The sequence below is a fragment of the Sparus aurata genome, chromosome 10, assembly GCF_900880675.1.
Source record: "Sparus aurata chromosome 10, fSpaAur1.1, whole genome shotgun sequence".
NCBI classification, from domain to species: Eukaryota; Metazoa; Chordata; class Actinopteri; order Spariformes; family Sparidae; genus Sparus; species Sparus aurata.
The window spans coordinates 1095232-1122787 of NC_044196.1; the positions used below are offsets into that span (position 1 = coordinate 1095232).

At 41.5% G+C, this 27556-nt stretch overlaps 2 protein-coding genes across 10 annotated transcripts in view; one reads left to right on the plus strand and one right to left on the minus strand.

The window, feature by feature from the left end:
• LOC115589967 (gastrula zinc finger protein XlCGF26.1-like) lies at window positions 1–26577 on the plus strand. Of its 8 annotated transcripts, none has more exons than XM_030431173.1 (4): window positions 1–472; window positions 19332–19979; window positions 25970–26052; window positions 26230–26577. In XM_030431173.1, exons 1-4 carry the CDS (start codon window positions 280–282, stop codon window positions 26497–26499), a joined length of 1194 nt encoding a protein of 397 aa, XP_030287033.1. In that variant the 5' UTR covers window positions 1–279; the 3' UTR covers window positions 26500–26577. The 8 variants fall into 8 exon arrangements, with proteins under 8 accessions (XP_030287033.1, XP_030287034.1, XP_030287035.1 ...); XM_030431174.1 differs by having other exon boundaries at window positions 26285–26577; XM_030431175.1 differs by having other exon boundaries at window positions 25970–26048; window positions 26285–26577.
• Window positions 1–27556, minus strand: part of LOC115590038 (Fc receptor-like protein 5) — a 435016-nt gene that overhangs the window by 204250 nt on the left and 203210 nt on the right. The gene's annotated exons all lie outside the window — the stretch shown is intronic.

Consider the following 27556-nt stretch of genomic DNA (forward strand, 5'->3'; position numbering starts at 1 on the left):
GGCTGGAGGACCGGAAGCGACCCCACACTGGAGCTCTACAGCCGGACTCTCCTGGACTCTCGTGGAATCTCCGGGACTCTCCTGCCGCTAAGATCGCTTTTCTTCTGATTATTGATGATCGATTAGAGATGAGCCGTCCACGGTAGTGACGTAGTGACAGTCTGGATGAACGTGTGTGATGGACTTTGTGCTGTTTGCTCTCAGACTCATCTCCCGCCAGATACAAGTATACACACGTTAGCTTAGCATGCTAGCTGTAAACAGTGTGACTGTGTGAAAATGTCTAAAGTCCAGATTCTGAGATCGTTGGTGAAGCAGCGACTGACTGCGGCTGCTGAGGAGATATGTGCGCTGTTTGAAAGGACGATAGCAGAGTACGAGGAGGAACTGTGTCGGTCCACAGAGCAGAACCAGCGACACCGGAACCTACTGGACTCTGCTTTAACGCCTCAGCTTCGGTTACACAGAGCAGGTTCGTTCTCCTCCTTCTTCACTGTCGGCACCGACACAAATCTGCATCTTTGTTCAATAGCTTCCGGGTCATGTGACCCATTGACTCAGAACCAGAGCCGAACTGTGTCCAGATTCTGGTTGAATGAGACACATCTCTTTGTATTGGACTTTAGTGCTTTTTCTACTTTCAATTACCATTGTGTTAGTGGAGCAGATTAATGGCATATTTCAAGAGAATCGTTCAAATTGGTATACAAGCATGAAATTTGGCACAGATACTCTCTAAGGGTCACTTTTTGGGAAAGAGGCGTTGGCCACCCAAAAATTCAACATGGCGACCATTTTGTCAAGATGGCCGCTATTTCTGTCAAATGCTCATTATGTCAATCGTTCAAACAGTGATGTAGGCATAACATTTTGTGAAAATAGTCTCTTAAGAATGTTTTTGGGGAAAATGGTGCTTGTCCCTCAAAAATTCAAAATTTCAAGATGGACGCCATTTCTATTGAATCCTTACATCAACTTTTCAAATGGTGATGCTATCATCAAATTTGGTACAAATATTCTTCAAGGAACATTCTCATGGAAAAAGGTGTGTGCCACTCAAAAATTCAAGATGGAAACCATTTTCAAGATGGCCACCATTTCTGTCAGAGCTCAATTTAGTGTGTTAAGGAAGGTTTTGTTTAATAGAGTCATTACACAACCAGGGCACACTGGTGACTTCACTGCTGTGGAACTCAGCATGGGGTTCAGTGTCAGCTGATCTAGTTTAACTTACACTGTAGTTCTTGACTAGTAGTAATAATATAGCTAAGTTTAGTGTCCCAAATGCTGTCTACCAGTCCCTCATCAATTAGATAGTAATAGATGTAGTTAGATAGCCACACCTGAATTAACAGGTTGTGCCAGCACGTGAGAGCCGAGCCAAGGGTAAGCGTGGCAATACATGACTTGTTCATGTATGCTTACCTGGAAGGTGTACAGATCACACAGGACTTAATGATACTGGATGAATGATCGGGCTAGGTGTAGGTGACCCGAACCTAGTTGTATCCCATACTTGAATGTGTACTATGTCTATGATTGAGGTGCCTGGCAAACCTGGGACATTTTCCCTGAGGCCTCTCTCATCTTCAGCAAACCAAGTCAATACCATCCTGTTCTGGCTGACAGTGACCTGGAGATCCTTGAGAAGTTTGTGGTCCTGCTGTATGATCGATCAAGCACAGCTGTTAGTGTAGATGAGACTAGACTTGACATGTTTGCCCGAAAGCAAAGGCCATATGAAGCCATTCCTCCAACAAGAGCAGCTCTGCTTCAACACACTAAACATGCTGCATATCAGGCAGGCTGCATATGGGGTCAAGCTACCCAGTGTCAGCCAGAAGCAGAGACTCCTGCTGACTGGGGATAGAAAAAGCTTGGTGAACAATGGGGGGTCTTCTGGACAGCAAATGCACCAATTGCACAAAGTTGTGAACAACTAGGCAAGTGTGGCTGCAAATCAGAGTGCCGTGGAAGATGCAAATGTTTTAGATTGGGTTTCACTTGCAATTGTAAATGTGAATAAAAAAGTAAGTAGCCTTGCGGTAGGCCGAGAGCCAATTTCCCGATTCTGGACTGTGATGTATATGTACACCTTCCTGGATATGTTGCCCCCAATACAAAACTTGCTGACTGCCAAGCAGGGAGGCATTGGTTACCATATTTAACAGTCTTAATTATGACTCGGCAGGGCACAACCTCTCAATCTCAGGTTGATGGAAACCAAAAATGGTTTCCGTCCTGAATTTTTACTGGCCACTTCCTTTTTCTAACAGAGGCCCTTCCTCTCTGTGGACTGCACCTTGCCGTGGTGGAGAGGCTTGTGTACTCCAATGAACCTGAGAGCTATGCCGGCGGGGATTTTATATCCCTAGCAAGTTTAACTAAGCCGGACAGGTCAAAGGAGAGGAGGCAGACAAAGCAGACATTATGACTATTTGACAGGAATGGTGGCCATCTTGAAAATGGTCACCATCCTGAATTTCTGAGGGACAAGCATCTTTTTCCATTAACATGTCCTTTAGAGAGTATTTGTATCAAATGTTATGCTTGGATCACTGTTTGAATAATTGATATAATAAGCATTAGCAAGCGACATGTTCCCTGAAGAGTATTTCTGCCTAATTTTATGCTTGAATCACCATTTGAACAATTGAAATAATTAATATTCGACAGGAACGGTGGCCATCTTGAATTTTTGTGGGACAAGCCCCTTTTTCCATTAACATGTCCTTTAGAGAGTATTTGTATCAAATTTTATGCTTGGATCATTGTTTGAATAATTGATATAATAAGCATTAAATAGCAATGGGGCCATCTTGAAAAATGGCCACCATATTGAATTTCTGAGTGGCCAACGCCTTTTTCCAAAATAGTGTCCCTTAGAGAGTATCTGCGCCAAATTTCATGCTTGTATACCAAAGTGAACGATTTTTTTACTAATCTGCTGCACTATGTAGGGAAATCAGCATTTTTATGAATATTAGTTTAGATATAGCTTTTATTTATATGACGGGTTGTGTCTATGGTGGTTCTGAGGTGATTCTGTGGTGGATGTGTCCTCTTTGTGTCTGTGGTCCAGGAAGGACAGCACAGCCACACAAGACTTGCTCTTAGTCTGGTTCCTTTTTAATGTAACAAAGCCGGTACAAAGGTTCTCTTTACTGGTCCAAACATCAGCGACACACAGTCGTTATCCACAGTGTGATGCAACTGCAATCATTCAGATCTTCAGCTCGGGAGTAGTTTCCTTTAGCTTTCAGAAAAGACTAATATAAAAACACTCAATATTATTACAGTCTTTTTCTATATTCTTCAGTATAACACAAACATGTGATCATATAGTGGTAATTATGTATGACTCTGTCATCTGATTCTCACTGTATGAGCACTAGGGATGTAACGGTATGAAAATTTCACACCACGGTAACATTGACAAAAATGATCACGGTTATCGGTATACCGCGGTATTTTTTAAAAAGTCTTCAAAATGCTGAAAAAACATTGATACACTGATACATTGAAATAATTTCACCAAGATTTATATTTAAATAGATTTATTATGTATTTAAAGAAGCCCAAATCAAATACCTTAACAAACACTGCAAAATCAACATTAAATAAGTATAAAAGACTGTATCAAAACTGTACTAAATAAACCTTAAATACTGTAGAATGAGATGTAGTGGCAGCAGCACTCGATTGGCCAGCAGACTCTCTCTGTGGAAAAATAATGAATAGAACATGTAATTTCTAATTATTACTGTCACTGTTACTTAATACTAAGGGTGCAACCAACAGATCACAAAACTCACAATTTAGGTCATATCACTTTTGTGAGGAACAGGTTGGATAATTTTTTAGATCAAAACAAAAAGCATTATTGTTGTTAAATTAATTATGAATACTCTATTTTGGCTCTCATCTCTATCTAGACTCTTGTTATATTCACCATTTTATATTATTCTTTATATATAGTCTATCCTACAAATAATCCAAAAGTATTATATATTTCTGATATTACTTATATATATTGGCTGTCTGTCTCTCTGTCTGCCTGCTCGTCTGTTGTCAGTGGACTCGGTCAGTCTGATTGGTCAGATGTCTGCTGAGCCACAGGTAGACGCTGCTCACGTGAACGGAGCTGATAAGAAAGTCAGTCATCTCAGTCAGTTTATATTCACTAACTCAGTCCACCCAGTACGTGTTTGTGTCAAATCCTCCTCACTGCAGCTCTGCAGCAATATTTGGGGAATTGTTAAGTCGACTTTAAAAAGTGAAATCTACAGTTATTAAGAGGTTCAGATAATGAGCCAAACCAAGGATCGACTTTGTTCCATTATACCACTATCTGGTCAGTTTACATTAGTGACAACAGCAAATTAGAGAACACTCAACATACACATACATCATGCACCCGATCTAGAGGTTAGCTTACCTTGCATTTGCTGAGGGTGATGGTCGTACAGTGAAAGTAAATAAATTGGATGTGTTGCTGCCCCTTGCAACAACTTTCTTCTCACAGCTCCTGCAGACAGGGCTGCCATCCTCGACCAGCTGTTTTATGAGCTTTCAACAAAAATACGCCCAAACTTGGTTCTCCTTGAAGGCGGAAAAATGCCTTGAGGACCGCTACTATCACGCCCTTCTTCCACCATGTCTTCGCCACTACATAACAAGCGCACGTTGCGCGCTGTGCATGAGTATCTCGCAAGTTTGGAGTGTATAGTTAGTATGTTATATAGTGTTGAGTATAGTGTGTTTAGTGTGTAGTGTAGTCGTTTTTTTTGTGTTTTTAGTCAAAACAATGAGGAGACTGCTGAATGTGGAGCAGGCAGTGCAGCACTTCATTGAACTGAGGAGCCCTGAGCCTGGGGCATTGCCTGTATTTAAATGTAAATAGTAACATATAACTTAGTAAATTTTAAAAACACATGCACAAATTTAGCAAACAACAATTTATATTTGCATTATAACTAATGCAATTGGTTCATTAAACACATTTGTGGTTTTCACAGTAAAAAATCTAACTTTTTCCTACTCTGATTTTATGTTGTTTTGTGATTTTAGGTCCATTGTGTTACTAGTGTGTCAACATGAAAAGATAACTGTACAGTCACACATGTGAGGATGTGCTGAAAATAATGACACCAAACAAGGCAAGGTAAATAGTTATTAAAGGAGAACTTCGGTCGATTTAAACATGCAGCTTCATTGCTCAAGCTACCCTTGACTTGCCAGTACCGAAGACGCGATAACATTTGGTCAAACCATTACAGAGCTCCATGAACGGAGACTTAGCATTGAACGCTAACAGCATGGGGTCAGAACTTTACACTGTGTTTTAAGCGTCTTAACATGCTCCACATCTCACACCAAAAGGACATCAGCAACATCAGCAGAAACCTTACAACACAGCACTGTAGCATTTATGACTCACAATGAATAAAAAAGTAGTTAAAACAGTGTGTTTGTGCAAGCAGCTACTTACCTGTTTGTTGACATCCGCGTCTTCCGGTAGCTAGACCAAACTAGTATATCCACCGAGTGTGCACTTAACAGGCTTAACAGGCTATTGTAAGGCTCATGGCTCGTGACAGGCTGTAACATGGACATATACATTATGAACAGAAACCCGAAAATGCTGGAATACGTTTCCGTCTCCGCCAGTGAGGGAGTAAGCACACGCTCGACGGATTGACTAGTTTGGTCTAGCTACTGGAAGACACAGATGTCAACAAACAGGTAAGTAGCTCCTTGCACAAACACACTGTTTTAACTACTTTTTTATTCATTTTGAGTCATACACGCTACAGTTCTGTGTGCTAAGGTGTCTGCTGATGTCCTTTTGGTGTGAGATGTGGAGCATGTTAAGACGCTTAAAACACAGTGTAAAGTTCTGACCCCATGCTGTTAGCGTTCAATGCTAAGTCTCCGTTCACGGAGCTCTGTAATGGTTTGACCAAATGTGTTCATGTCTTCAATACTGGCAAGTCAAGGGTAGCTTGAGCAATGAAGCTGCATGTTTAAATCGACTGAAGTTCTCCTTAAGGTGAAATATAATGGCAAAATCAAAAATAGTCAAAAACGGCCAATTATATCCCTGGAATATTGGATTTCACAACAAACCTGAATATCCCTGACGTCCCACCTTCAAACACAGCCTCATTTGGCCATCCATGAAAAAGCCTCTTAATATGGCTGTAATCAACCAAAGAAATCCTTGGTCAACCGAAGCCATGAAATTTCGACTAAAAATCGACTAATCAGGGCCCATGATTTACGAAAATATACTATGTCCACTAGTGATATCAGCTCAAGAACTGTTGAGGAATATTTAGACAATTGTTTTTATCATGTTATAATAATTTAGAGACATGATCATTTAAAGACTGAACATAGGAGCACAGCTCCGTGGCTGAGACACAAACTATTAAGCTAAAACTTTAACTCTTAAACACAAAAGGCAAGTCCACTTTAAGAAAAATAATTGTTCTTATACTTAAAACGGACGGAGCAACCTAACGCAGACAAGTCAGCTTACCATTTTTAGATGATATGCCATGTTTGTAGTCAAGCTGTGATATACATACTGTTGCTTGCAAATAGTTTTTAACGATAGCCGATATTAGAGGGGGTGCAATCACCGAGCGCCGATATGCAACCGATATAGTGAGTTTTTGAGCTGTGATGAAAACAGGCCTTGGATTGTGCATAGAATTTGTACCAATATGATTATGACAGTAGTACAGACAGATGCTTTCTTAAACCAATGTCTTTATTCAAGACTTTTAACATTTAACAGACTTTTTTTAAATGACATTTAACATTTGAACTAGTTCAGTCAATTTGTAAATAGAGAACCATTCATTTTACTGTGTTAATTCATATTTGCATGCAAAACAGACGGCACAGCGATCTCAGCTGCCTACAGCTGCTGCTGTTATTGTTTTTAACAAAGACGAAAACAGCGCTTGATTGCTGAATGGCAAAGCCCATGTGGCGTGGCAGCGGCCACAAATAAGAGACACCAGCGTTGATGAGGAAGTGATGCGGCACACTCGTAGCCTTGATGTTAAAGATGCCTGACGTTACTTAATTTATTGTGTTATCGCACAGACGTGGCCAATGTTTCGACCTGGAGGTCTTCATCTGGGCAAAATAACAAAGCAAAGTGACAGATTTTAAATAAATGCGGGTGGCGGGTTGATGCGATGGTTGTGTCCACACACCCAGGTTGGTTTATGTGACTCAAGGGGACATTTCGGCGCAGGAGGGAGCGAAGCGTGGATGCAATCTCCTTCAACCATGCACAGAAAAGAGGAATGATAGGAAAGGGTTTTCTAATTTATTGAGAAACAAAGCCCAGGTCAGCAATGCATGCCAAAAAACATGTCGTCCATTCGTCCTCTCCATAAACCAACCCAGCTGTGGACACACACAATCAAACCAAGCCAAAATGACGACGATATAATAAAAGTGATCCCGCGTCATGTCGGGGAGACTAATGTTAGTGCTTTCTTGGTTCAGTCCTTTTAGCATTGTATTTGTATTAAACTGTACCCTTCGGTGCTTTTTTGCAAACTTTTAATAACGTATACTATAGCAAGCGGGTAGTGGGGAGCGTTCTGCATTGTCTCACAAACATGGGGAAATGAACACAGGACAATCCAGTCCACAATTATACAGCAATAGCATGTCATGTGTTGGGCTGTTTCTACTGTTTTGCTGCTCAAACAGTCTGCTGGTTGATCGGCTGACTGGTCAGGTGGTCGGGAGGTTTCGTGGTATAGAGAGGGGGAGGGACTTAAGTGAAATGTGAGCTGAGCCCAAGTCTCTGGCTGAGCTCAGCGTGCCCCACGGGACAAAATAAATAAGTACACCAGCCTGTGCTTTTGTCATTGTCACACTTTTTTTCTATCGATGCAACATTTCACCGATACGATAGAACCCCTGATAAAAAATTGGGCCATTCTATTGGGCCCCGATATATCGGTGGCAGATAATCGGTCGGTCACTATTTGCAAACTTTCCATTCGACTTTTTTTCCATTTTTATAAAATGCTGCCACACTGCTGATGTCTTTGACAAGGTAGAATAGGAATGACTGTAAATGAAACACTTAAAAATAATGGGCAATGCACCAGTTTACAAAAAAGATCCTGTAGGAGACACTACTGCTTGATAATAAGGGTAATTTATCCCTGGCGATTAATCATACAGTCGAGAATGGGGCACCACCTCCGTTGTTTAGTTCCTGGAATAATCCGGAGGAAATTATTCCAAACATCCAACTACACAAGTTGGCTTGGACAGTTAGAGTCCGTTCCAAATCAATTTATTTAGTCTTAATATTCTGAAGCAGTGACTTCTTTGCACGTAAATGATTTAGGGTAAAATAAATAAAATGACAATTTTAGACGAACAACAACAGATAACAGAAAATGTAAAGACTATAATTAGGAGAGTAATAAAGTTATGTGACCGTCGGCAGATGGTGAAGTTAACCTGTTCGCACCCACCTATTTTCAGTAACTTCACCTATTTAGCATACCCAAATGGAAAAGCTGATAACACAAGAACTACAAGTCCGAGATGGATGTATGATACGCCATTTGAAAGCTGACAACCTCTAGTTTCTGTGAATGTTATTAGCATGTACCATACACACAACCAAAATGACATCAGTTCAAACATGGCTCTAAAACATTTTTTTTGTCTTCGAAAATAATAGGTCATATTTGAATAACAATAACTAGGATGTGCTTTATGTAAGGCATATGGCAATATAGCACATACCTTCCTCATCTTGTCAACTACACCTGGGTGAAATTAGACTTCTAGGCCTACCCTTATGGGAGTTATGGAGGTTTTAGTTTGTGGTGTCACTGGCGTCCACGAACCTCTCCAAAACGTCTCCAAATGGCCAAATTGTGCCAAATGCTTTTACTCACTTCTGTGACACTGGAAACATTACTGAAGCATTCTGGTGACTATAAAACCTTTCTCCATGATTCAAAACATAATTTATTCACACATTCATTTGATGGGTGGTTGGAGGGGTTTCCACACGCTTCTAGGTGGCCATATTGAGATATTGTCATGTGACAAGACACTACAGAATAGTTACCATTATACAAAAATGACAGACTATACTGAACTGAATTTCAAACAAGGATTGTATTATCTATCAATACACTATTACTGTATGTATAACTGTGTCAACATCAACAAAATATTAGTGTTTGCCATCAAAGTCCCAAGCACTGCGTCGGTGAAAAACAGTCTGAAAAACTGCAGTGGACTGGTTGCCACTCTGGTCTCCTGCTGTGGTCCGGGCTGTCTCACTGGCATGAAGGCAACTTGAGCAGGCTCAACGTCGTCATCCCCCACATCATGCCACTGTTGTTCCTCCGTGTGGGAGCTATGTGCTCTGGAGGATCCTCCTCTTTTGCCCCTCCCCCGGGCACGTCTGGCAGCACGGGAACGTCCAGCAGTTGGTGTAGAAGCTGCAGCTTCCCCTGAGCCAGAGGGGGCAGTGAAAGATGCAGCGGGGGAGGTAGCACTGGTGGATGCAGACGATCGTTGCCGCATCTGCCGACCACCTTCAGCAGGAGATGGGGTTTGGCGTCTGAGTGTCCTACTTTGAGGCTCCCAATCCACGTCACTGTCAGACTGTGACCTACAAAACACAATGCAATGCACAAATGTTACCAAATATAATGAAAAAATATATAAATGCATTTCAGTGGGGTGTTATTTACATAGGAAACAAATAAACACGGATATGATATTATATATTACACAAAAACATCAGGGAAATAACTGTACATAAACAGAATAATTGAATTGGGGGAATATTCCCAGTGTCTGGTCAGTGAAAAAGATCTAGTTCAATTTGTTTACAAGCTTGAAAAAAAAAATCTAAATAAAAGGGAATTAGAGGATAGTCTGTCCCGGGGGGTGGGGGAAGAGAGAGACACGGACGGACGGACGCTCATCGCCGTCAGCCGGGGGACGGACGCTCGTCAGCGGCGCGGAGTATAGCGCCGCTGACCTAGCGGTATAGCGGTGTAGCGCCGCTGTTCCACCGTCTGGGGAGAACCCTGCTTAGGCGGGAGGCAAAAACGCTTGGGCGCCGCGCCTAAGCCGTATAATGGCAGGGAAAACCCTGACATTATAGAATAGGATTACAAGGATTACCCCGGAAACCCCTCGGCTCATAAATACCTGACCTGGGCACGCCTGCCCTCATTAGAAAGGTAAAATAATTGGCTAGAAGCCTGAGTTATTGACATGGCGATAGCCAATACGCTATTCCTATACTAAGGCAGCGAAAAACAGTAAACAAAGTATATTGGTCCTTCAAACAGGCAGCGCTCGATCTACTTCAGGGGCTCTGCTGGGGTGAAAACTGAACAGAAAAAGATGGGGACACTTTTATTTTGTAGCTAGCAAAGTGATGAAAACAAGCATACCCAACATCACCATACAGGAACTAGAAAACATTTCGGTGCGGCCGGTAAAGTATGAACTTTATATGCCGGACAAAGTTGGCAGACGGTAAACAAATGGACTTTACAGGACGATATTCACAAGCTGGAATAATTTTATGAAAAACCATTTTGATGCTTTTGATCAGTGGATTCTTACGGACAACTGGAATATAGATAATTGAGGAATGGACACATATTACGGCTTTATGGCTGCTTCAAAGGTAGGGAGTCGCTGTGTGTTTCTTGTGTCTCACGTTTACCATGCTGGTGAATATCAATGATTTATGGTTTGGTGCTCATGATTTCTGCAAAATCAACTGGATGAATGAATTGCGGAGATTCTCCTCTTTCTAACGACGTATAGTATGTCCATATTGATGAAAGTTGAAGCGGGATACGTCACTGCGCAGTGTAGACATACAGTCATTTATCTGAAATCGCCTGTCGGCGGGCGGGTGGGTGCGGAGAGGTTAAAGGGTCAGGTTTTATATATATTAAATATTACAGGAGTAATTTTTAAGAACCTAGACAGAAATCAGAACTTTAGACCCAACTCATTCTCACGTGTGTGAATCCAGCTGTATGAAGACGTTCAGCCTGTTTTTGTCTGGGAGTCAGGAGGTCCTGAAGCTTGGATTCTTTGAGAGTTCTGGGTTGGACTACGGCACGGTGCGTTGGTCCGACAGCCAGAGGGAAGGCCAGTACTCTGTTGAGGAACTCTCGGTCCGAAGGCCCAGCAGGGTTTCCGCCTTGGGAGCACTGGGGGCAGAGTCGGCCTCGCACACAAAGTCTCTTTTGTTGGAGACTCCTTGCAAGGCTTCTGAAGCAGACAATGACTGCAGCAATCGTCATCAAATGATCATAGTCTTGAAAAATACTTTTTCTTTGTTGTTTCAAGTGGTGGTTCGTAAAAGAAGTCGACGATTAATAATTTTGGCCAACTAATCCGCGCCGGAATCGGCGGAACTTGGCTCCGATAGTGGCTGATGACTGCAGTTTTTTCCACAGCTCCATAAACTGCTTCTTCCCTGCCCTGCTCTCTGTCTCTCTGATCAGCGGGGGGCAGGGCTGCTCTTCAATCACAGAGAGCATGGGAGAGAGAGAGACTGGGTTTGTGCAGCGGTAGCAGAGAGAGGAGATAAGTGACCCAGGCGGAGACAGTGACACACGTTATTGTAAGTGCAATAAAACCTAAAAGTTGAAAGTCAACAAACATAATCTCCTTGGCAGAGGCAATAAGTACCACTTGTTCAACAAGTATAAACATGCATCATATTTTAGCATAAACAGCGACATTTCCACCAGCACGTTTTACACGGCCACCTTGTTAAGCTAACAATTAACAGCTTGTTAAGAACATGCTAAAATGAAAGCTGTATGTGTGTAGTCTATTCATCTTAGTTTGCCCCCCCAATTTGTTTCCAGATATTACGGAGTTCATATAGTGACTTTGTTGTTGTAAACTTTACTGTTGCTGCAGTGGAAACGATATGTAGTTATATTTGAAATATAAATGAATTCCTGTTCTGAATTTATTCTTTTAAAAAAAGATAATTAAAAAACAAACCATTCTTTAGTAGTGATAAGGAACAGGACTGTTAAGAGTATGGATAACATAAAGATAAAATCCTATCCTACCATCCCTAGCTGGGTAGTGGTTACAGCAGGCATGTCCATACTATTCCACAAAGGGCCGGTGTGGCTGCAGGTTTTCTTTTCAACCAAGCAGCAGCACACCAGACCTGACTCATTTAATCAACTGATCTCAGTCTTCAGAAAGTTGATTGGTCAAACTGTGTGCTCTTGACTGGTTGGAACAAAAACCTGCAGCCACACCGGCCCTTAGTGGAATAGTTTGGACATGCCTGGGTTACAGCTTGACTATGGGAGGATGAGAAAATCACAGTTCAAATCCCTTCACTATACGCCTTGTTTAACCAGTGTTATTTTTTGATTATTAATTTTTATTGGCATCATTCACAAAATGTGAAGGATCACTTAATCCCCCCCCCCCCCCCCCCCCATATTAAAGTGCAACTTAAATCAGCTATGTAGATTTTAATAGATATTGAACATACAAGTTTAAATTAAATATATTGTTATATAATATTAATTTTAAATTAATCACATATAACATATAAGCTAATAGCTATATGTTATTAATTTATTGAAAATCTATTAATATATTTTTATCCATTAGCTATATTGAATTAATTTACATTAATTCACATCTTGTTTCTTACATTACAGATGGCAGCTGGAGGATCCAAAGTTCCTGTATGGGAATATTTTGTTGACTTAGCTGTTCAGTAAAGCAGCTGCTGCTAATAAAGTTAAAGATTGTTCACTTCCAACAATAGCCCTTTTTAGATAGAAAAGGCGGCACATTTGCTCCAAGGTAAGGGTGGCAATGTGCCGGCCTGTCTTTCTAAAACCGAGGCGTAATATTCCTCCTTTTCCAAAAGCCTCCTCTGAGGTAGGCGTAAACATGTGACGTGACGTGAAGCTCGAAGTTGGGCTGTGAACAGTGACAGCGAATTTGACTTCAAAATAAGAGCTTTACATTGCACCCCATTGGAGTTTAGAACTGGGTTCTTAGCGGGGGCTTTTGATTTGAAAGTAGCGACCGTCCTTAGCCTGCCGACACAACATCAAGCTAACACAACAAAACAGCTACAGAGACCGAGGAGACGCTAGCATCTCCTGGATCTCAGCAGCTGTCCAGTTGTTCATCTTAATGTCCGCGGATGAAATGATGGACTGACTACTGTGATCAGCTGTTTCCTGGTTTTAAAACTCCCCAGCTGTGGGTCGCACAACAGTGCAGGTCATCAACACCTCCGCCCCCCTCACGCAGAGGCACATTTCCGCATTATAGATAGCAGGCAGGGCGGAAATAAGTATACCCTCCGCAGCGGAAAATCGGCGACCAGAGCAGACCCCCGATTTGCCGCCCTCTGTCTAAAAAACGCGGACCGAGCCGTCAAAAGGACGGGCAAATTGGTGCCTCGATGCTCTGTCTAAAAACAGCTAATGTTGAGCAATAACTTCCTTATGGTTTAACAATACATTGAGAAACGTGAAAGCATCAGTTTTATGACCTTCTTATGCCATTTGTGAATCTGCTAAAATTAAGAAAATGAGATTGTAGTTTATTAGTTATTCAGAATTGAATTTGGATGAGGGTAGAGACTAGTGGGATTGGAATGTCAGACCCAGAGACAGCTACAGTCGTAAATAAAAGTTCGACATTTGAGGTGGAAGAACTAGGGCTGGGTGATAAAATGATAACGATATCTATCGCGATAGACACGTGATCAATATCAATAGAAAATACGTTCGATAGAACGTTAAATAATTTCACTAAACTCCGTCAGAAACAGGTGATCTGCGAGCGGCGAAATACAGTGTGAGGCCCAGCTGCTGGACGGGAGGTTTATGCATGCATCTCTGTTTACTTTCGATCAAAACGATACTTAAAGACCATGTAAAGCGGCAACAAAATTGTGTTATGACTTGGTCACACCAAAGAAACATGTATCATTGACCACTGAGCCAAATTTGAAAGATTCAAAAAAATGTTAAGTATATAAAATTTGGTCTCAAAATCATGGAAAAACAAGCACTTCTTTGTGCTGTGAAACGCGGGGGGCGTGTCACTTAGAGGCGCTGGAACCACGCCCATGCGGCTGGGGGGGGGTGTACACGTCATGTTAATGACGTTGGTGTTTCCCCAGGTGTTTCCCTTGTCTATCTAAACCCGCGGACAGTTTATAATCATATGGAAGCTGTTATAATGTGTAATGATTGAGATCCTGACCCACCAAACATCCTGGAAAGTGACAGAGTGAAGTTGTTCGCGCTAAATTACATAATTATACATAATCGCCATCAGTAAACAGGGCGCCGTCTGACTCTGTCACTCGCGGGGACGGAGGCTGTTTTCTGGGGGACAGTTTCCTTAAGTCTCGGTCAGGAGGGCTGGCGGACTTGCAGAAATCCAGACATTACCTGGTGATTGTTGCTGAAACTATCAGGGGTAAAGTGGACACTGCAGAGACTGGTGTTGGTGGTGAAGTTTAACTCCCCACGGTAATGTTAGCTCCTCGTGACAAAATCGATCCAACGTTTCCTTACGTTGTCATCGGAAGGAAACTTAAGTAAGCTAACAGCGCCGTCACCCTGCACACTGTGGCATCCAGGAAAGATGCACAAGCGATGTGGAGGAGACATGACTGGTTAGCTGACTGGTTGGCTGGTTAGCTAGCTGCAAATTATTGTAAGCAATGCTATCCAACACTGGAGAGCGAGTGGGAGAACCGCTGAAGCTGACGCGCTGAACGTATTTATACCACTTCCGCAGCAGGGCCAGGTTTATGCAAATCATATGGCCGCGTGACGTAACGCGGCCATGATTTGCATGATTTCTGACCCGCCCATTAAATCCTGAACACGGAAATGTTGAAAAACTGTTTGTGAGCCTAGCTCCAAAATTAAATTCTAAATGGTCCAATGGCTTTTACATGTTTTAAGTAAACACATTTATGACCTGTTTAATGTGTCTAGAAGAAAATGGCTGATTTTGCTTTACACAGACTTTAATTTCAGACACAGACGCAGACCATAGTACCTCCATATCCGTATGCATTAGCGCTATATAACGTACACTTGCAATAATATAGATTTTTTAAGATGGGCCTCGTTTTAAGCGGTTAAAATTCGCTTTGCACTGGACTGTGTTCACTGCAGTACAAAGCTGAGCGTCTGGGCTGGAGCGGCTTTCTGCTCCTCCAAACTGAGGCTGCGCTGATCGGCAATTACGGTAGGGAACAGATCGACTATAGATATGTACTTTATATGACCCCACTTCAAAAGACCCGAACTATCCCATTAATATATTGTCAAGCAGCAATGTCAGCTTCTACACTATTTTGTCTTCAATTGTGATTCTGGAATCTTGAAAATCTTTTTTTTTTTTTTTTTTTTTTAAATCTCACCTGTCGTCACCATTTAAAGGGTTATTTTTCAAATGGGGAAAAAAATGTGCCAGATGTGCTTGGTCATTGTAGATTACTAAAAGAAGGTCTCTGGTGATCTGCTTATAGCAAGAAAACAACATCCTCCCACTCTGTGGAGAGGAAAAGATCTGCCAGGTCAAGAGGTTGGGGGGGACTGGATCATGATGCTGGCGGAAGGGCCAATATGGTTCAAAGATAATCATGGCAGAACAAAACCACTTTAAGATGCAGAGACAAAGAGCTTGTGTTCCTGCAATCCCAAAACACTGTAACTAAACATTTTGTCCAAAGACAATGAGGAAGAATATACACATTTGAAATGACGTCTGGAAAGAGCCCTTTGGCCTCCAGACCTAAATGGTGATTCCTGTCTGTCTCCGGCACCCTGCAGATACACATTTGTGTAACACCAGTTGGTCTCAGAACGTCTAGACCTAGATCACTATGTTAAATGTGCCCCCACACCTTTCCCCCACCCTGCTGTTCACACTATCCAAAGAGCAGACGCCCTCCCTTTGCCTTTTGTTTGCCTTTTGTTTAAACCTGCCCTTCCTTCTTCTTTGTTCTTACCTTATAAGGCCCCGTCCACACAGGCGAAAAAAACCTTTTTTTTCATCGTCTTCCTCGTCATCTTTTTAAGAACGTTTGCGTCCACACGGATCCACTGAAAACGACAGAAAATGCTGTAGTTCATATTCCAGGCCTATAGGTGGCGCTTCACTTTCACCAAAAACAGAGAAGAAGACACGGAGCATGTGCAGAAAGCTTGCGTGCTGTAAACAAACAGGCAGTAGACGGAGAAACCGAACACAACAAGATGATGAAAATGGCAAGTGCAAGGAAACCAGAATCGTTTGTGTGGACCGTTAATGAGGTCGAACTGCTGCTGCAACTCACACTCAACTACAAGGCGAGTAAGTTGCAAGACAGGCTCAATATCTACTGCAGCACGAACACGAGCATGTAGTCTGCCATTGTTGTGCGTTTTCAGCTGCTGTGTTTTCAGGATCAATGTGGACGGTCGGCCAAAACGATGCAATACATGTGAGTTTTCGCAAAAGAGCGTTGCCATCTGGACGGGGCCTAAAGTGCTACTGTTTCAGTTGCTCTGGGTCCACTCAGCTGCTCAGTTTTGCTCTGTGCCTGTCAGTAAACCAATTGACCTGTATTCTTTGGATAAAACACATCACCACAGCAAACTGCTCAACAGGACTTGAATGATTTCTGCAACAGTGGCAAGACAGATCTATTGTTTTTAACACACTTGTTAAGAACCTGCCACTCAGTGGAGACAGATGTACAGATGCTACGCAGCTAAGAACTGGGCACCTGTTCGCCTCAGGTAGCGCTGGAAGCTGCAGACTCTGGCTGGGTGCCACACGTTCACGGTTATTTCTAGTCACGTTGCGCGAGTAGACACGATTAAGAGTTGACAACCCTGCAGTCAAAGAAGTACGACTATGGCAGTGCAAATATTTACTAGGGCTGTAATGACACATGTATCGAAACCGAAATCGTGACACTCAGATGCACAAACCTGTCTCGCGGTGTGAGAAGGTAGAATCGCAAAACAAGTTCCTGTCCAGATCCAGCCCTATGAGTAACAATAAGTAGCCCCTTTCACGCATTAACACCACAGGTGGTTCACCAATTCTCCGCCGATGGTCGTTCACTCAGAGCGAAGCACCGCCGGAGTGAAGAAGAACCAGGGGAAGACGCAGAGAAGCCGCAGCCGTGGTTCGCCAATTCTCCGCTGATGGTGATTCACACAGAGCGAAAGATCTCCACCGTGAATTCACACATAAAGCCGGCGCTGCGGGACATAGACTGTTTTCCGAAAGTTCACTGAAGTCTCGGTCCGGAGGGCTGACGGTTGCGGAGATTTTTTTTTTCATCATGAACACTTGGTGAGTTCAAGTTTTTTGCCGGTGACAGACGCTGTTTTTCGGGCAGAAATGTCGCAAGGAGTCGGTAGGACAGGTGGGAGGACGGACACTTTTCCACTATATCTGTGGTATCTTTTTCCTCATATAAGTTGCCAAAGACAGTTACAGTTACTACGTTACTTTTGTTTGGTTCTGTAACGTTGCTTTGTGGGACATTTCTTTTTATTAAGTTGAGTGAGGGACCTGTGCAGTCATCAGACTGTCCGACACGTCCTCCATATGCGCAGCTGGCTCATCCATTCACACTGGTTGAGTTTCCCAGTACTGCGCCTCTGATACTTTCATATACAGAAGTTACTGAAATGTTACATAAATAAAATGTTGAATTTTATTCTAAAAAATCGTGGTTTATATCAAACCGTGGGTCAAAAATTGTGATACAAACCGAATCGTGAGTTTGGTGTATCATTACAGCCCTAATATTTACTTCGCATTTTGTCTGAATGCAGGATAAAAGCTTTATTGTTGGTGCAAGAAATTTGAATTTGGAGGTTATCAAGTAGCATGAAGCGTCAAAATATAGGTGCAGAAAACCACAAGTAAGATTTATAAATAAACATTAAAAAATTTGATTGTTTTTTAGGGCCCTATGATTTTTGTGATCACGGAAACGCGGACAGAATTGCGGAATTGGCCAATTAAAATGGAATCTATCTTTTAAGGTGGAATATCGCGGATTTGACATAATTTCACTGAAACGCTGTTTTCATGTGGAAGAGGAACTTATGTCTGGGGAAAACTGCACGGAGGGAAGCACATCTGGGTGGCACAACAAGCCCCCTCCACAGACTGAGCTCCCCCGTCAAAACAATGTGAGCATGGTGAGGCGGCTGCCAACGGCTCCGTCTTCATTGGTGAAAAAAAGGAGAAACTCCACATTAACCCCTCAGTACAGAGCCATGCAGTTCCCGAATGTTTTGTATGTGTCAGGTGAACTGTTGTTTTGCAAAGGAGCAGACCTGAGAAATCAGAATTAAAAGTGTAATGCGTGAGAGTTAATCACCTGTCCAATTCATATTATCGGCATATCACCAGTGTGACTGTTAATTGCTGCTAATAGTAGCTGCTGTTAGCTAGTTAGCCCCGTTAGCCACAGCCCTGTTAGCTGACTCTGCCTGGGCTGGGAGCTCAGATTACAGGGGGAGGGTTGGTGTTTTCACTGCTAGCTGGTTAGTATGCTAAGTTGACAGAACATCACAAGTATAATTTCTCATTTGGTTGGTCATCTTTGCTAATTTCTTAATATTTACAACTTAAATTTCCAGAACAATTTTGGTAGGCAAACATTTACTGGATCTGCCTGAGAGTTGACCATGTTTTTATACAATGAAACCCAAATGAAACCCGTAAAAACACAAATATACTACTGTATGAAGACATGATGATGTCAAAATGTTTTTGATGCACTTTAATGTGCTGTACGGGACAGTATTGAGGAAATGTGTGTGTCACCTTAATAAATTTAAGATAATTTATATTTAATTTCTGTACATTTTAGGCATTTACATTAAAAACATTTTTTTGGTAGTATAATTAGAGTAAAAGGTAAAAACAAACAAAACAGGATTCCCAAAAATTAGGATGGGAAAAAAGTAATTCACAAAAATTAAAACGGGAAAAATGGAATTTGGGAAAAAATAAAACAGATTTTATAGGGCTCTAGCTTTTGATTTTATTTTTTTTTTTAGAATGAAATTTCCAACACCATGTTACATTTTCACACTGTTCGAATTCATAAAGATTTGTCATTTCTCATGATGTTCAGTGGAACAATGTGGGGTTACCTGTCTGCTCCAGTATTTGTCTAAATATCAACCTGATTTGAACTTTTTCTGTCTAACATTTGTCTTTTTGTCTCTTGTGCCCTGCAGATGTCCAGCAGCTGTTGTTTGGTCAGAAAAAGGTTTCTCCCGAGCAGCAGGAGTGGAGCTCCAGTCTGGACCAGCAGGACCCAGAGCCCCCACACATTAAAGATGAACAGGAGGAACTGTGGATTAAGCAGGAGGAAGCTGATATCACTGAGTTCACAATAACTCTTATTTCTGTGAAGCATGAAGATGATGATGAAGAGAAACCTCAGTCCTCGCAGCTTCATCAAAGACAAACTGAACAGATGGAAACAGAAGCTGATGGACAGAACTGTAGTGGACCAGAACCAGCCGGGAACTCAGTTCCTGATAGACATCGACAATCAGGGACTGAAGACAGGACAGGAGACTCTCCTGAACCCGAGACAGAAGACTCTCCCAAACCTCAAGCTGAAGACTCTCCTGAACCTGAGACAGAAGACACTCCTGAACCTCAAGCTGAAGACTCTCCTGAACCTCAAGCTGAAGACAGTGATGATGTCTGGAGTGAGAACAAAGAACCTCAGTCAAGTTTAAACTCTCATAAAAACATTGAAGTCGCTGTAAGTGGTGTAGGATGTGGTACTGACAAGGAACAATTTACTTCCTCTGACTGTGGTGAAGGATCTGGAAAAAACTCAAAACTGAGGATTTTTAAGGGGATTCAGACAGGTCAGAAACCATTTAGTTGTTGTGAATGTGGTAAAAGATTCAACTACCAGCACGTTCTTACCAGACACAGAAGGATTCATACAGGAGAGAAACCATTTATATTTCAGGAATGTGGTAAAAGATTCAACCAACAGCACGATCTTATCAGACACACAAAGATTCACACAGGAGAGAAACCTTACAGTTGTGGTGAATGTGGTCAAAGATTCACCCAGAAGCACAGTCTTACCATACACACAAAAATTCACACAGGAGAGAAACCCTTCAGTTGTGGTGAATGTGGTCAAAGATTCATCCGAAAGTATGATCTTACCACACATACAAAGATTCACACAGGAGAGAAACCTTACAGTTGTGTTGAATGCGGTCAAAGATTCACCCAAAAGCACAGTCTTACCATACACACAAAAATTCACACAGGAGAGAAACCCTTCAGTTGTGGCGAATGTGGTCAAAGATTCATCCGGAAGTACGATTTTACTACACACACAAAGAGTCACACAGGAGAGAAACCATTTAGTTGTGGTGAAAGTGGTCAAAAATTCATCAGAAAGTATGATCTTACCACACACACAAAGATTCAGACAGGAGAGAAACGATTTAGTTGTTGTGAATGTGGTAAAAGATTCGGCCAACGGCACGATCTTACCAGACACAGAAGGATTCACGCAGGAGAGAAACCATTTATTTGTCAGGAATGTGGTAAAAGGTTCACCCAAAAGCACGTTCTTATCACACACAGAAAGATTCACACAGGAGAGAAACCATTCAGTTGTGGTGATTGTGGTCAAAGATTCATCCGAAAGCACAGTCTTACCATACACACAAAGATTCACACAGGAGAGAAACCACTTAGTTGTGGTGAATGTGGTAAAAAATTCATCCGAAAGTGTGATCTTACCACACATACAAAGATTCACACAGGAGAGAAACCATTTAGTTGTCCAGAATGTGGTAAAAGATTTACCCAACACAAGAATCTTATCACACACACAAAGATTCACACAGGAGAGAAACCGTTCAGTTGTGGTGAATGCGGTACAAGATTCATGCGAAAGCAACATCTTATCAGACACACGAAGATTCACACAGGAGAGAAACCGTTCAGTTGTGGTGAATGCGGTACAAGATTCATGCGAAAGCAACATCTTATCAGACACACGAAGATTCACACAGGAGAGAAACCGTTGAGTTACGATGAATGTGGTTAAAGATTCCGCCGACAGCAACATGTTATGACACACATCAGGATTCACACAGGAGAAAAAACATGTCCTTGCTCTGAATGTGGTAAATGATTAAATAATAAATTTAAACATAAGTGTTGGGACTCATGCTACATGGCTCAGGCCTGTAATTAAAATCAAAAGCCTAACTACTAGGGCCTTATCAAATTTATGAACAACGAAACTGAGCCAACACCCAAAAGGTCTGAAAAAGTGTAATTCAAGGTATGACCCACCCACAAAACTTTCACCCATTCCCAATTGGATTAAGGTGGCAAAGGCCCTAAAACTCCTCCAGGATGACCATGACATCACTCAGAGTTTAAAGGTCAGGAGACCCCTCTGCATGTCGCATTCCCAGGGTAACGTGATGCTGTGAAGAGACTCCGGTTTTATTCAGCAGTTACCGTGAGGGTGTGGTTTGATCAACGCTTTTCAGTTTGCTTGACCTCAGCTTCAGTTCCCTCCTTGCTGGACTAGACAAAGACTGTTTTTGTTTCACTTGCGTTTTTGGTTTTGATATTCTTTATTATCATTTTGGATCCATAGAGGAACGCTGCACAACCCAGTCGTTCCTCACCACCTGCAGAAGGAAGAAATTATCTTCAGGAGGAAACGGAACCACCGAGGTCCGGTCATTCCATCTGATTGGTCCCACTGTTTGATAGCAGCCTGCCTTCATGAGCTTTAAGGACTTTACAGCTGATCCCACTCGCAACCAAAACGAGTTGGAGTTTCGAGTCGGACACAAACTAGTCACAATGAGCGACCAAAGTAAAATGCTTCTGTGTGGGCAGAAACAGATGGTATATAGCGTGGTTTTTTTTGTGCCTATGTTGTAAAGGGACCGCCGAGTCCTACTGATGGTTGACTGTAGTGTGTGCTAACTGTGTTATTAGGCTCACTAGGAGCTCATTCATGCTGATCTACTCAGTGGACATCTTGTGTAGTTTTGCCGCTGTTTGTGACCACAGTATGTTGTATTCCGGCTCGATCAGCGGACGATAAACAAACCTTGGTCCGATTGCCGGCCACTGGTTGAGGGAGAGACAACCACTGTTGTGTTATTCTTTGTTGTCTGCTAAGCGCTCACTTAGCTTCTTTCCTTTTACTGACTTGCCCACACACACACTTACATACACATCCTGGGTAACACACATGTAATCTTATGAGCGATCTGTAGGAGATTTATAGTTAATAATCCCGTTATATCAAAAGACATGTGTCGATAACCCCTTTTATTGACTGAGGAAGCACAATCCTCTTGGTAGCCCGACTACTTTTTCTGGAACTGTGGGTATTATCCCTCCAAATTCACCTCACGTGCAGGGGCAGAGTGGGGCACCAAAATCCACCAGGAAAATTCTGACCAACGGAATCAGAATTATCGTCTCGGAACTCTTGTTCTCACGTGACTTCGACAAGTCACGTTCGGCGTTTCCTGTAGTCTCTCCTACAGGATCCGACGAACGTGACTTCTCAAGCCCCACACACACACACACACACACACACTTATATCTCCATTAATATGTTGGTTTTGGCTTTGCTTATGTTTTTGTAGTGCTAGTTGTAGAGTACAACTGATGTTAAAGTAGGTGGTTTGTGTTTTGGAGAAAGCTTTAATAAACACTTTTGATTTTAACTGAGCAGCATCTGTGATTATTTTGCACAATCCCATATTATATTAACAGCTGGTTGAGATGGTCAGTGCTCGGATTTACGCCTTCCACCTTACCTAATTATTGATATTTCATTATCTTAACAATTATTTATTAACTTCAGGCTTTGAGACTAGAGGCATATCATTTGATTAATGATCCCTGACTTCAGGGTGGTGCCCCTTGTTCATTAATGAATCATAGTAACCTATGTTTTCATTATCCAAATTGATTCCCAGTATAATAGAAGTATGACCCGACACATGGCCGTGCACACAGGAGAGAAATTCTTCTGTTGCAGCGGTTGTGAGAAAACATTCGCCCGGTGTGGCACGTTAAATAAACACAAGTGTGATCGTTGTAACACGTCACAGCTTCATCATAACCAAACTTAGAGGTTCAGCTGAACAGATGGAAACAGAAGCTGATGGAGGCCTGAGGAGAACCAGAACCAGCCAGAATCTCAGATCCAGATAGACATTTACCAGAGTCTGAAGATAGGACTGAAGACTCCAGAGACTCAGACTGAAGACTGTGATGAGACCAGTGAAAACAACACAGTTCAGCACTTTCCTACAATATAATTACAAATGTGTCTATAGAGTTGAACATAGGAAGTTGGATATTGTTGTTCCACAAGAATCATACATGCTTCGAGTTACTGTGTATTGAAAATGTATTTTTAGCAGAGGTGGGGGACTCAAATCACATGACTTGACTCGACTTGACTTTGTCTTGACACAGAGTCTTGGCTTTTCTTTCTTCTTTCTTTTTTGTGCACATACTGCAACGTTAGTTTCGTTTCTCTGCCACTATATGATGCTGCGTGCCAGAGTAGCACTGTGGCAGCAGGATCAGAGGAGGAGAGGCAGCATGGAGGGAGCTCCAAAAATCATCACATTTGGATTCAAAGATTATTTCATGCCTGGGTGATTTTGGACGCTGTCTTGGTTAAAGCTTGTATGTGTGTGTTTCAGATATAGCCTATAGATATAGTCTTCAGTTCACTGTGTCTCTCCTACTGTTTCTCACGGAGCTCTACCTTGTTTGAAAGGAGAAGGAGGCCAGGTATGTGTGAAGGCATCGCCTCCGAGATGTAGAATGTGTTTTATAGAAGAGAAAAACACATTTCAGGACAGCCTCCTTTTATAGAGGGGGGGGGGGGGGGACAATACCTGAGAGTAATATTCTCAGCTGTCAGGATGTGCAGTATAATGCAGTTCCAGGGCTGACAATAATCTAATCTTATTCTTGTAGTCATGGGTTTAAAAAAAAATCTAAAATTGATCAACTATGCAATTCCATCACCTAGATGTACACATCAGATTGTAGGAGACTATCACTTGATAGAAAAAGAGTTGATTAATTACTGGTAATTATTCACAGTGTTATACGGGGCACCACCTTCGTTTGTTAAACTAGTTTGAATAATCCGAAGGACATTATTCAAATTCAACTGTACCAGTTTGCCTTAAACAGTTGAAATCAATTTAATCAGTCTCTTATTCTGAAGCAGTGACTTCTTTCCACGTCTCCATCGATTTTCCACATCAAATTAAACTCACATAGACCACAACATACTGTTATATATATGTTTATTAACAAAATAAATGCAGAGTAAATGATATAAGGTAACAATTCAAACGAGTAATAACCAACAGAAAAGGTGAAGATTGTGGGAGTGAGTTATTAAACAGCTGACTTCTAAATAATGGTGGATTTGAGTGCAACTATCCATTCATTCATAAAATCACAGGAGTAACTCCTATCCTACCAGTACGATATGCGAAATTCTCTTTGCGTTTATAAAGTAGAAGTCGAACCTTTATAGACACCAACCATCTTTGTGACTCCAGCTGTGTGCAGAGATTTCAGCCTACTTGTTTGTAGAAGGAGAGATCCACGGGGTGTCCCTCTGATCCTCTCTCGTCTTGGCAGCAAAGGCAACATCTGTTTGGCCGCAGACCGGTGATGCTCACTTCCCCAGTGACGTAGTTAGTCTGCCCAACGGGATTCCGTTTGAGTGCACGGCGGGCAGTCGGGCTTGGCTGGATGTCGACTTCTCTGGTCAGCTGAAGATGCTGTTCCGGCTTCTTGAACAGTTCAATTTCTGTACTGGATTTTTGATGTATGATCAGCATCTTAGAGTCTCTTTGGAGTGGTGAAGATTCAGCTTTGACTTATTAACAGATCTAACTTCTTGTCTAAAATAATTGGAGGACGAAACGTTGGCCGGCGAATCGTCCTTAGTCACTAAATACAAGAATAGACAAAAATGGCTTCTTCTGAATTTGAACACGATACTTTAGTAATATATAAAAAGCAAAATAAAGTAATTTCGCCCTTGCTTACGTTTTCGAAATAAAAGTTTTCTCAAAAGCAAAAATCATCACGTGGAAGAATATGCAACCAGTGTTTCAGATTCTGGGAACAAAGAATGACCCTAGTTGGGCGTGCTTTTCCTTGGCGTGGCGTCTGTGCTGCCGAGTTGTTGCTTTGTTTGGATGATTTGTGGATCTCTGAGTAAGTTTGCTTTTGAACCATGTAATGTAATCACGTACCATCTTTATGTTGGTTAGGTCTGTCCTAAGTTTGTTTTATTGTTATTAGGAAGAATATGATTCTACCGGACAGCACCTTAACGATAACAAACGATTAGCTCCCTTGGTTTAGTGGATCTCGAATTTTGGCTTTTACTTTGATTTTTGAGTTTGATAATGATTGTAAATGTTTTCCAATAAATGTGTCTTTTATTTTTTCTACTGAAAGTGGGTTTGGAAATTGTAAATGAAATGTTCATGTATTTTATCTAATATCTTTCTTTTTCTTTCTGTATTTCCATTCTGTAGTTTTCATGGTGCTGCAGCAAACAATAAAATTTAAGCACCATTATGAATCTTTCTGCCTCATTTGTTGACGCCAAGGGTCCGCTACAATTATTATTATTATTTTAATGTAAGTTTACTTTGGCAATGTTTCCTGATCATTCTTCATCAGTATTATCAGTATCTACATCTCTCAAGGTGGATTAATTCCTTGGTGGCATCATTGCTTGTATGTGAATATTAAACATTGATGTTGAATTTTTCTTTTCCTGTCGTTTTAGGCAGAGGAGCAGCTTCAATCTGTTGCCTCAGTAAGCCAGTAGGTCCACTGCAAAAGAGGCTGAGACAACATTCAAAGCAGTGGGTGTGTTTTCCTGTTCTATACTGGGATTAATATGATGACAAGCTGCTTGTGAAGTGTCATTTTGCCACTATGCTCTGTGTTTAAGTATACTATACATGGTATATGTTGATCTGAAATGAAGGAATGCAATATGTTATCTTTATGTGAATAACTGAGGTGATGATACTGTTTTTGTAGGAAAACAACAACAGGGCAGCAGAATGGGTAGAAACAAACCAGCATTTGTTTTCAGGCAAGGTGGAGCTGCCCGATGCAGTCCAGATGGGAGAGGAGGAACTGGCAGAGGCTGCACAGCAATATGCCAGACTTTGGGTTGAGGAGGAGAGTGCAGACATGGATGACCAGGAGAGGGAAGACATCTTGGAGCCGTTCAGATTTCTGTTCTCCAACATTGAACACATGTGGACATTTAGTGAGGAGATGAGTGATAAACAAGGCTACTTGTGAATGTCAAATTGATGGTTGATGGCCTCGTAGGGCTCTACTGTTGTTGCTGTGCTGAATAAAGAGCAACTGATTGTTTGATCATTTTGTCATTTTATGTGTTTTTTTTAATCAAGCACCAAATAATTAATGTTGATTATACCATGAAGAAAACAGGTAAGTTAATGCATTTGAAGGTAATGAATAGTTTTAACTATCCTTGCCCTTCATGTAAGCTGACACTGTTATATAAGCATTATTAATATGATTATAAATTATTATAAGTTATTCTTTAATCATAGTAAAACATTTGATTGGCCTGTATGTCTTCTAAAGACCTTCAGGTGTATTATGTATAAGAGTTAGATGAAACCATACACAGAAATATCACACAATAAAATAATGTATTTAACATGATAAATATTGTACATGAAATATAAAAAGCAGAGGCTAATTCTGTTTATATGTTGATGTGGTTTTAAGTAACTACTCCTGCCCTCCACATGTGCGCTGAGGTTGCTTGCAGAGTTTAAATATATAATTATATTATGAATATATAATATACAGCCTCATCTCTTCAAAAGATCTTCAGGTTTACAGTACAAGCAGACACATGGGCTTCTTGTGTCATGAAATATATTTTCCATATTAAATTCAGATGTTTGTACTAAACTACTGTTACACTATTCAAAGGTCAATAATGTATGAAAAGAGTGTTTTTGTTAAAGACAGGAAGAGAGGCTTTAGGCTCAACAAGCCTAATGTTTTTATATGAACTGACGTCACTAAACTACATGGACGGAGTTTATGTTAACGGAATTAATGTTACTGCTGTAATGTTGATGACTTATTAAATCGATATGTTGCTACACTCATACAGATAAGCCTACTGACGTCACATACTACGTAGACAGAAGCGACAAGATCATGATGTATGTCACGTTTAAGAAATGAATGGTTTTAACATTACAATGTTGATTCATTAAATATAAATCAGCGACAAAATCGCGACAATAGCGCTTCCACTGGAAGTGTGTACATGATTTTATTTTGAAGTTTCTTGCGCGTACTTCCCGGCCTG

What these genes read in the sequence shown, in the direction of transcription:
- LOC115589967 (XM_030431170.1), top strand. Translation starts at nt 280, where the DNA reads ATGTCTAAAGTCCAGATTCTGAGATCGTTGGTGAAGCAGCGACTGACT. An exon ending in GCTTCGGTTACACAGAGCAG is followed by an intron (nt 473 to 19,331) that starts GTTCGTTCTCCT and finishes TGTGCCCTGCAG; the next exon opens with ATGTCCAGCAGCTGTTGTTT.